At 40.2% G+C, this 10,861-nt stretch overlaps 1 protein-coding gene across 1 annotated transcript in view; it reads left to right on the top strand.

The window, feature by feature from the left end:
• The first annotated feature begins 621 nt into the window (after positions 1-621).
• The window catches only part of LOC130580864 (myosin heavy chain, skeletal muscle, adult-like), a 16,887-nt gene continuing 6,647 nt past the window's right edge, over positions 622-10,861 (top strand). Inside the window, exons 1-21 of the mRNA XM_057378620.1 lie at positions 622-828; positions 916-1,059; positions 1,151-1,307; positions 2,653-2,680; positions 2,779-2,893; positions 2,987-3,079; positions 3,178-3,241; positions 3,325-3,423; positions 3,528-3,631; positions 3,707-3,845; positions 4,566-4,684; positions 4,782-4,931; positions 5,405-5,575; positions 6,097-6,406; positions 6,537-6,607; positions 7,291-7,378; positions 7,472-7,589; positions 7,751-7,874; positions 7,954-8,090; positions 8,176-8,431; positions 10,662-10,853. Coding sequence (XP_057234603.1) covers positions 622-828; positions 916-1,059; positions 1,151-1,307; positions 2,653-2,680; positions 2,779-2,893; positions 2,987-3,079; positions 3,178-3,241; positions 3,325-3,423; positions 3,528-3,631; positions 3,707-3,845; positions 4,566-4,684; positions 4,782-4,931; positions 5,405-5,575; positions 6,097-6,406; positions 6,537-6,607; positions 7,291-7,378; positions 7,472-7,589; positions 7,751-7,874; positions 7,954-8,090; positions 8,176-8,431; positions 10,662-10,853 — 2,886 coding nt within the window. The remainder of the gene's footprint in view (positions 829-915; positions 1,060-1,150; positions 1,308-2,652; positions 2,681-2,778; positions 2,894-2,986; positions 3,080-3,177; positions 3,242-3,324; positions 3,424-3,527; positions 3,632-3,706; positions 3,846-4,565; positions 4,685-4,781; positions 4,932-5,404; positions 5,576-6,096; positions 6,407-6,536; positions 6,608-7,290; positions 7,379-7,471; positions 7,590-7,750; positions 7,875-7,953; positions 8,091-8,175; positions 8,432-10,661; positions 10,854-10,861) is intronic.

Raw genomic sequence — 10,861 nt, 5'->3', positions numbered from 1 at the left:
TATTCCAGGATACAAACTGTTCTCCAAAGGAAACATGTTGAATAATGCAATCCTAATCTACAGTCTAGGACAGGAYGTTTAAAAGAGCTGCATGAGTTCTCTTCATAAATCCTTTTCTATTTTAGCTGAATTTGCTTAGGCTAGGCAGCTGAAAATAGGGAGAATCTAAAAAGTTAAGTAATTTTTCATTTTAATACAAAAGGTAATATTTTCAGCAARTAATTTCTTGAGGAGTCATTGCACRTAATTAAGTAKYAGARCARAGAGTAATTTTTCTGTGACTGTATTCTTTTTTGCATAAAACTCAAATCTTGTCAAAATTCAAGGTGAGTTACCAAACTGCACTCAATATTCAGATGTTCTAGTTACTGTTACAAGAGCTACATGTTGTAGAAGTCTAAGTCTTACTCTTGGAGCACACTAAGGTATTTTTAACTTCAAATCAAAGTGGATTTAACTGGTTTCTTCTTAAGACATTATTTCAGAGACTAACTAGGAATTTATTAGCTAAAGACAAAGGAGCTTTCTCATTGATATAGATAATATTATTCTTCTTGATGACCCATAACTTTCTTCCTCCRCAAGACACCTCTGCTGACGTGCTGTCATTAGAGTGCAGACATGGCCTCTGGAGATGCTGAGATGGCTGTTTTTGGGGAGGCGGCTCCTTAYCTCCGAAAATCGGAAAAGGAGAGAATTGCAGCCCAGAACAAACCTTTYGATGCCAAGTCATCTGTCTTTGTGGCTCATGCCAAAGAATCCTTTGTGAAAGGGACAATCCAGAGCAGGGAATCTGGCAAAGTCACTGTCAAGACTGAAGGGGGAGAGGTGAGTGAAAATCAAGGCTGAAGGACAATATTTGATCCCATTTTGAGCTTTCAGGTGACACACATGGTTCTTTTGTTTCTTTGGCAGACCCTGACCGTGAAGGAAGATCAAATCTTCTCCATGAACCCTCCCAAGTACGATAAAATCGAGGACATGGCCATGATGACCCACCTCCACGAACCCGCTGTGCTGTACAACCTCAAAGAGCGTTACGCAGCCTGGATGATCTACGTAAGTGGCAGCAGCAGCTTCCTCTGGGCAGCTGCAGGAACTGCTGTGCCAGGCTCAGGGGAAGCCAACGTGCTGTCTCCCTTCCTCGCAGACCTACTCGGGTCTCTTCTGCGTCACTGTCAACCCCTACAAGTGGCTGCCGGTGTACAACCCGGAGGTGGTGTTGGCCTACCGAGGCAAGAAGCGCCAGGAGGCCCCTCCACACATCTTCTCCATCTCTGACAATGCCTATCAGTCCATGCTGACTGGTGAGTGCTTGACCTCCTTTTGAGCTAATCTTGCAGTCATCTGTGTGTAGAGGGAAATGTAGAGTATTGTCTGGAAATGTGATACCACACTTAAAAAAATTGTATGTGAGACATTAATGGAAGATGAATGCACWTAACTCTAATGGTCTGCTTGAGCTGAGTGTCTGTGTTCCCATTAGAATCACTAAAGACCTGGACATAACTTAGAGGGAATAAACTCATTGGATGTAAACCACTGATTATTCAGTGTGGACCTGATGCCTATGATGGAATCTTACATATATGGATGATTTTATGGATTATATATATATATAGATAAGATTTTATGTATCTTAACAACTAAATTAGTCTCAGACTGAGAGTACAGGGTGCAGTTAAATAACACGTACCCTATAAATGGTGTGCATAATGTCAATTTAAATTTTCAAGCATCAGTGCTAACAAATGAAACAGAGATCTCTACCTTGAACACACAGACAAGTCTCACTTGAATCACTTATTATACAAATAAATTTCATTCTATAGGTGATGGCCATGTGATGTAAATTACATACAACATTGAATGATCTCTGGAACTCCTCTACTGATCTGTAGCTGCAACTATAAATTGATTGTGCTGTATAATTAACAGTAAACATCATAAAACAATACCAAGGAAAAAATAAAGCTTTTACCATTTAAATTGAGCAACTTCAAAAAAATTTCTTTCGGCTTTTTCCTCTTTGTTCCACCTCTTATTTTCTTTCCTTACACATGCATTGAAAATAAAAGGTGTGAAGGATTTTAGAACTTCTGTTCTTTTCTTAGACACTGGAAAATGCATTCAGAATAAAAAAAAACCAAAAAATTAAAGTTGTCAGCGTATGATCTGAAGAATGCATACTTTCTGTATATATAGGGTTTGAAAAAATATGGGTGAAAAAGAGTGAAATTGATTGATCAGATGTTTCGGTAAATAATGATGCCTCCAAATTTCCGTAAGATTATTCAAGAAACTTTTAGCTTTAGAAGAATTTACACACAAAAAAATTACAACCTGTGTATTTTCATTGCCTCAACTTGCCTATTAAGAGAAATAAGTAGTTTGATGAAAAGTCAGTGAGGAAAGGCATAATACTACTGAAGTTTCTCTGAAGTAATATCTTTACAGAACAAGTTGCTAATAGCTGAAGTACTGCTGGGGGCATCAGATATACCCATCAGAATTCCCTGGCTGTTTTGCTTATTGCTGTTTTCTGTTCCTGGATCCTCTGGAAGTTTCAGTTCTTATTTTTCTTCTASATCTTGAATTCTTTGTTATTCATAAGCATTAATAAAAGGTTTCTTATCTCTGCCTCATCCACAGATCGGGAGAACCAGTCCATCCTGATCACGTACGTACCCCCCCTGCTCGGGTCCCTGTGGGGCTGCCTGGTGCCAGGGGACCTCCTGCCTGACCACACGCTCTCTGCTTCTCTCTGGGCTTTGACAGCGGAGAATCCGGTGCCGGGAAGACTGTSAACACAAAGCGTGTCATCCAGTACTTTGCAACAATTGCAGCCAGTGGGGACAAGAAGAAGGAAGAACATGCATCAGGCAAAATGCAGGTAAATTAGTAGACACACGTTATGATCAATGCTTTCCTCTGTTCCTSACATGATTTTTGGAAAGGATAATGAGCAACAATTATCATCCTTCAGGGAACGCTWGAGGATCAAATCATCAGYGCCAACCCACTGCTGGAGGCCTTTGGAAAYGCCAAGACYGTGAGRAACGAYAACTCCTCACGTTTTGTAAGTTGCTACCTGGGGCAACCGTCAACAGCARTTTGAATAYTCTKGCTGTCTGTKTTGGTAAAACAGYTCTYAATTGACTTTCCTGYTGCTTTCAGGGTAAATTCATCAGAATCCATTTTGGTGCCACAGGCAAACTGGCTTCTGCTGACATTGAAACATGTAAGACACCCTTCTGGCCTGATCCCCTTCCTTCCAGCCTTCCCCACTTCTTGTGCTTGACTTTGTTCTACCATCCTTGCCAGATCTGCTGGAGAAGTCCAGAGTCACTTTCCAGCTSAAGGCGGAAAGAAGCTACCACATCTTTTATCAGATCATGTCCAACAAGAAGCCAGAGCTAATCGGTAGGAAAGATCACTGACTTTCTGAAGGAAGATTACTGAGCAATAGTTCATTGTGTCATCTGGAAATTAAAGTAAGCCTTTTTTCCTACTTCTATTGCTTTCAGACATGCTTCTCATTACCACCAACCCTTATGATTTCCACTTTGTGAGTCAAGGTGAGATCACTGTCCCAAGCATTGATGATCAGGAGGAGCTGATGGCTACAGATGTAAGTAATTTTACCAAACAGGTCATCAGGTGACTTTGAGCCCTGGTATGTATAAATTTATGTCTCTGTTTCTAGAGTGCCATTGACATCCTGGGCTTCAGTGCTGATGAGAAAACAGCCATCTACAAGCTGACAGGGGCTGTCATGCACTACGGGAACCTGAAGTTCAAGCAGAAGCAGCGTGAGGAGCAGGCAGAGCCTGATGGCTCCGAAGGTATCAGCAGAGTCAGCCAACTTTCCAAAAGAGATAGTCTTTATTACATAAGGACTTAGGCAGAATTCAGGTGTTAAATGTGTAAAGTAAGAATAAGAGTAGTTGTTCCATGACTAGACAGATTACAGTTGAGGCATTTATCTCATTTAATAATACCTGTACTTTCTCCTCTGTCTGCTTCATAGAGAAGCGATCCAGTGTAGACTGACAGGAAGSCAGGACACTTGAGTGTCAATTGCTGTAACATTGCTAATCATGCTTAAGCTGAAATACACATTGCAAACTCTGCTGTAGTATGGAGTAGTGAAATGGTTCAGCCCCAACAGCACAGAAGGCTGTATTCTTTTCACCCTCACCTATTGGAGAGTACTTTGACATAAGATGTGTACTTCATTAGTCTCTGTCACAGAAGGAAGGACTGTCCATATCTCCATCTTTCTGARTGATAAATCCTCCTGCCATATGACTAGAAAGCAAGTGTGAAGYTCCATACTGACACCTGAAAAAGGATGAAGGCAAGGAGCTCTCTTGAAGAATGTTTGCAGAAACTGAAGTTCAAAAAAGTTATAGACTGAGTCCTGAACACAAGAGAGAGACTAGTTTTGTAGCTTTGACAGATCTGTTGTGCAGCCCTGTGGAGAACACTTTTGGGACAATCTGCCAAGCACCGAATTTTAGGAATTTTTGAATATCTACTTTTCTATTGTTTCTGTCATTTAGTTGCTGACAAGGCWGCCTACCTGATGGGTCTGAACTCAGCAGACCTGCTCAAGGCCCTCTGCTACCCCCGCGTCAAGGTGGGGAATGAATATGTGACCAAGGGCCAAACTGTGCAGCAGGTAGAAAAAATATGGTAATGTGGAGCATGCTGTGATGGTTCCCATTGATTCACCTCTGCTCTGTACAGTAATCTCCAAAGCTTTCTCTGTTCTTTAGGTCAACAATTCAGTGGGTGCCCTGGCAAARGCTGTTTATGAGAAGATGTTCCTGTGGATGGTTGTTCGYATCAACCAGCAGCTGGATACGAAGCAGCCCAGGCAGTACTTCATTGGTGTCCTGGACATTGCTGGCTTTGAGATCTTTGATGTAATGACCACGGTTTTCCTAGCATTTNATCAACCAGCAGCTGGATACGAAGCAGCCCAGGCAGTACTTCATTGGTGTCCTGGACATTGCTGGCTTTGAGATCTTTGATGTAATGACCACGGTTTTCCTAGCATTTTTGTAGAACAATAATTGAGAATTTTGAGACATTTAGTATGTGTACCTCCTTGCTTTTACTCATAGGGCTTTTGAAATCAATTTTTTGAAATCAGTTTTTTGAAATGTTTTTAACCCTGACAAAAATAGAATAGAAAGCTAATCTTCTAACTGCTCTAAATTTGAAACCTCTGTTTCCTAAATACAAAGCTGATCCTAGAGAGATAGCAAAGGAAAACTACGCAGGAAGAGAACTAACATTTAAAGTATAAACCACGGTGAATTAGGATTGCAGAAGAGAACTCCTTGGTATTATCACTGATCCTTGAAAGCCTTGTATGTCTATTTATGTCTGGCAGTTCAACAGCTTTGAGCAGCTGTGCATCAACTTCACCAATGAGAAACTGCAACAGTTCTTCAACCACCACATGTTCGTGYTGGAGCAGGAGGAGTACAAGAAGGAGGGAATTGAATGGACATTCATTGATTTTGGGATGGATCTGGCTGCCTGCATTGAGCTCATTGAGAAGGTATCCTTCCTCTTCAAGTCTGTYATGTATTGAGTCTTCTATACTTGCCAAGAGAAACAATTAAGAAGCATGTAAGAATATTTTGGTTTCTTCAAATATATACCCTGTGAAAGTGATAACAGGGTAGAAGTGGTTTTAGAGATCATACTCAGATATCAGGACTTTTGGTGAGAGAATTTATTGCTAGATTACAAAATGAGATGAAAAGTGTCATGCTAATCTCTAAGCACTTATCAGTAAACCTCACTGAAGTTTTATAAAGAGGACAGTATTTTGCATCGTTATATCTACAATAATTTCATCTGCAAAGGCATTTCCATAATTTTGAATGAAACAGCAAAAAGCTCACTGAAAAACTCACTGAAAAAAGTTGAGCCTTAGTTGATTTTCTCTGACTTAAAGYCATTAACTGTATGAGAACAGCTTCCTTTTCTGACTCCAGCAACTTTCCAGACAAGACAAACAAGAGATGTCTCCTTCCTAATCTGTTTCTCCTTTTTGTCTGTCATAATCTCTCCCAGCCCATGGGCATCTTCTCCATCCTGGAAGAGGAGTGCATGTTCCCCAAGGCAACTGACACCTCTTTCAAGAACAAACTCTATGACCAGCACCTGGGCAAGTCCARCAACTTCCAGAAGCCCAAGCCTGCCAAAGGCAAGGCTGAGGCTCACTTCTCCCTGGTGCACTATGCTGGCACAGTGGAYTACAAYATCTCTGGCTGGCTGGAGAAGAACAAGGACCCTCTGAAYGAAACTGTCATTGGGCTGTACCAGAAATCATCTGTGAAGACYCTGGCTTTACTYTTTGCCAACTATGGTGGAGCAGATGCAGGTCAGTTTTGTGAAAATTGTATTTTCAATGTCGGAACAATGTTGTCAAAGAATAAAGCCATAAATACCAAACATTAAAAGTTGTTTTGTGTTAATTTTAAAACTTTTTTTTTCCTTTATCCAATTCACAGAGACTGGTGGTGGTAAGAAGGGAGGCAAGAAGAAGGGTTCTTCATTTCAGACTGTCTCAGCTCTTTTCCGGGTACAGTACTACATCTGTTATCTCTGAAATGTGGAGAATGGGGGTGAGGTAATATTAAATTTGAAAGGGCTATTTTAAATTACTGTTGTGAATTTATTTTAAATTACTGTTGTAAATTTATTTGGAATTTACACATCAAGTTTTCCAGGGTCAGTTTTAATATTGCAAATATGTCATGCCCAAAAATAAGCATTCAGTCTTCAAAATCATGGAAATCTAACAATTTGTAGTGGTTTTCTTTCTCATTTTTTTATTAGCAGATATCATTCAGATYTTTATATTTTTATGTCTTTGGGTCAGACTAGAATAATACTGTTGGTAGTTTTGMATTTCTGTTGAGGAGTTGAAAATAATTTCCAAGGAGATATTTATCTCATTGGAATAAACCCATTTTTAAAAACTTAAGTAGATTGACTTTCAAAGCAGAATGTGATAAATCCAAAGTCATTTATTCTTTCTGAACATGTGAAATTCTGTATTAGTTTTCACTGAACCAACAGGAGGATGGTAGTATTTTAATCTAAAAATGGTGATCAATATCTTCTAACAGAAGACATTTTTGGTTTCTGTGGCTTTATTTAAGTGCTCCAAAACTCAGCTTGAGAAGTTTTAAAAYCATAACTTGGGTTTGATGCATCAAGCACTGGACACAGGAAACTCACACTACTAACTGGTTCCTCTAGGAGAATCTCAACAAGCTGATGACCAATCTGCGGAGCACTCACCCCCATTTTGTGCGCTGTATCATCCCCAATGAGACTAAAACACCTGGTAAGAKGCTCAAGCAGAAAGGTACYTGCTCTGAYASATCCATTSCCCTCTGCACTGCAATCTGTRCCATTCATTTGTGCTCTGCATTGCCAGGTGCCATGGAGCACGAGCTGGTGCTGCATCAGCTGCGCTGTAACGGCGTGCTGGAAGGGATCAGGATCTGCAGGAAAGGGTTCCCCAGCAGAGTCCTCTATGCTGACTTCAAACAAAGGTGAGAGAGAGCACTCTGCTTCTCAGTATAACCAAAAGCAATGCTTGTTCATTTTTGGGTCCATTTAGGCTGTGCTCTGTTTTCAAAAAGAGCAGCTGGGGTTCAGTGGTGAATGTATGCTGCTTGGAAAAAAACAGCTTTATCTTCCTGTAATTCCACAGATACAAGGTGCTTAATGCCAGTGCCATCCCYGAGGGACAGTTCATCGATAGCAAGAAGGCTTCTGAGAAGCTCCTTGGGTCAATCGATGTGGACCACACCCAGTACAAATTTGGACACACCAAGGTACAAACACCCCCATTCACTGTTTGCCTCTGCCTTGCTCTRCCTGACAGTGATGTGCTGCAACATTCCCTCTCTCAAGGTGTTCTTCAAAGCTGGGCTGCTGGGACTCCTGGAGGAGATGAGAGATGAGAAGCTGGCACAGCTCATCACCCGCACACAGGCCAGGTGCAGGGGCTTCCTGATGAGAGTGGAGTACCAGAAAATGGTGGAGAGGAGGTAGACTTTTCTTCAAATTAGATTCCCTGTACTTACTGTGTCATTGTTGTATAAATATTGAATATTAATTGGACTTCTCTTTCAGAGAGTCCATCTTCTGCATCCAGTACAACATCCGTGCATTCATGAATGTCAAACACTGGCCATGGATGAAGCTGTTCTTCAAGATCAAGCCCTTGCTGAAGAGCGCAGAGTCTGAGAAGGAGATGGCCAACATGAAACAAGAGTTTGAGAAAACCAAGGAAGAGCTTGCAAAGTCTGAAGCAAAGCGGAAGGARCTGGAGGAGAAAATGGTGAAACTKGTGCAGGAGAAAAATGACCTGCAGCTCCAAGTACAGGCAGTGAGTTTATCACCTTTAGTTTATCACTCAGAAAATGAGTCTATACTTTCAGATTGTTTTTTATAAAGAGAAGGTCAGACTATAGAAGACCAAAAGTCACAAATTTGGATAATTATCCATCATATGTTTATGAATGYGTGGAAACAAATTCTGGCAGTGGTGTGGTGAGCACTCTGAAAGCCAGTGTAAAGAAACAGAGAGTTTCAAGTGGGAGTCAGTTCTCYGACCTTCAGAGGAAAGAGGTAGATGTAGCTGTCAAACATTATATACTCAGACCGTARTGTACCCCAAGTGCCCTCTGGACTGGTGAGTGATGCTGGAAGGATGTCTATCTTGACAGGGCATAGAACAATGWATTTATTTTACAGCATAAATGCAAACCACACTTCAAAGTGGTACTTGTGAATGTAGGTGCAGRAGAAACCATCCTCTCTTTGCTTGGTAACTAGCAGTTAATCACTCACTCTGTAACTGGGGGATACAGCTTCAAATTTCTTCTTAATATAAGAATATATMTATTTCTTTTTCAAATTAAAAGTCATACAACCCAGGGCAGGTTTCTTYTTCCCTCAGTTATTAGTTAATGTGGTTTGACAGTGGCCAAATGCCAGGCACCCAYGGCACCAAAAACCAGGCCATGCAAAACAACACAGTTAAACAAAAGGGTTCCCTATGCTTAAGACTTAAATGACATCAAGGTCATAAATGAAATCAATAATGAAGCTGAAGTTCTTGGGGRTTTTGAACATTTCAGTTGTTTTTTTGCATCTCCAGTCTGGATTTGATATTGTAGGTCCACCATAAACATTTTGTATAGGTAAAATTATTAATATTTAAGATTGAGAGTTATGACTAAGAAGTTATTTTTATTAAAAGAACACCCCTTTCCACTAAAAGCCATTTTTGTACAATATTTGTGTTGGGTGCCCAGCATTCAGACAGCATTTCSCCCCCTGTTCCCTTGTCTTCTGTCAACTGGGAGCAGAGACCCAACCCAGATATTGTGTCAGAACAAAAAGAAAGAGGTGAGGAAAACCAATCCTCTGAATGTTAACAAACATAATGGTTCAGACAGATGTTCTACTTAGCAAGCTTCTATTTAATAAGCTTCTAACAGTAGCTCRTTAAATGCACCGGCTCCAGGGAAGCTGTAAATAATATGAAAATGTGGAGAGACTCACTGGGTCTTGGTGGAGCTTATGGGAATGGTACACCCAGTTTTATCACAGGCCATAAATGAGGAACTGGAAACAATCTTKGACTGTTAGTTTTAGTTGAAAAGAATATTCTTTAAGTGAAGAACTTCATGGCTAGACCTGTCAATCTCAAATATGAATCATTTTACTATTGTAGTTCTRTGAATCTCGTAGACACCAGCACATCACAAATTAGGATTTTGCTTTAAAATATAAGCAAAAGTATACTTAATTATCACTTTACAAAATCATCTTACTCTACCCATTAAATAATTTAATTTACCAACTAAAAATTGAACATTGTACTTCATCACCAAGTTATCTGAATATTTCCATAGAAAGTGGGAACCCTGATGATACTTGTTTTCCTCAGTATAAAAAGAAATATCCCACTGGATTTTCTTACAAGGTATTTGCATTTCCAGTTCAGTCAGGACAAAAMCAATTCATGTTGAAAAAAGCCCACCAAGAGTAAGATGATGCAGAGATCAGCTGATCACGTACCATCCCAAACACAGCATGGTAGGATGAGAGACCTGATTCAYCCCAATTATCTAAGCAGCAGGATTCATGCAATTAGAGAGAGGGGAAACTTATTTCTTTTCAATTATKGTTGAGACTACCAAATCTTTATTCTCAACATCATAACAGGTTCAGAAGGATTCAATTAACAAAGGAATAAATAAATGCTCTATTTGTGAACAGAAATATCTCCAAGCCTTCTCTCCTCTAACTAAATGAGAATTCTCACACCTGCCACAACTGTGAGACATTTTAGGAGACAGAAAATTGTTTAGAAATCTGTATTTTTTCACCTGCAAGACTGTATAGTGCATCCGGTGGAAAAAAAATCTCAAACCACCAAAACCAAACAGACAAATAAACAAAAAACACCCACCACAATACAAAACACAAATCTAACAGCAAGATTAAAGTTCATTGAGGAGAGACTGAAAAATGTTATGCCACATTGCGGCACACATTTGCACAGAAAAGTTCAGAAAACAAATAATGAAAATTTGTCTCCCCACCAGGAAGCAGATAGYTTGGCTGATGCTGAGGAAAGGTGTGACCAGCTCATCAAAACCAAAATCCAGCTGGAAGCCAAAGTCAAGGAAGTGACAGAAAGGGCTGAGGATGAAGAAGAAATTAATGCTGAACTGACAGCCAAGAAGAGGAAACTGGAAGATGAATGTTCAGAGCTGAAGAAAGATATTGATGACCTTGAGCTAAC

The sequence above is a fragment of the Malurus melanocephalus genome, unplaced genomic scaffold (genome assembly GCF_030028575.1).
Source record: "Malurus melanocephalus ecotype Western Australia unplaced genomic scaffold, MMel_1.1 scaffold_368, whole genome shotgun sequence".
Classification (NCBI taxonomy): Eukaryota; Metazoa; Chordata; class Aves; order Passeriformes; family Maluridae; genus Malurus; species Malurus melanocephalus.
The sequence above is the reverse complement of the archived record's forward strand: the minus strand, read 5'-3'. Positions and strand labels throughout refer to the sequence as shown.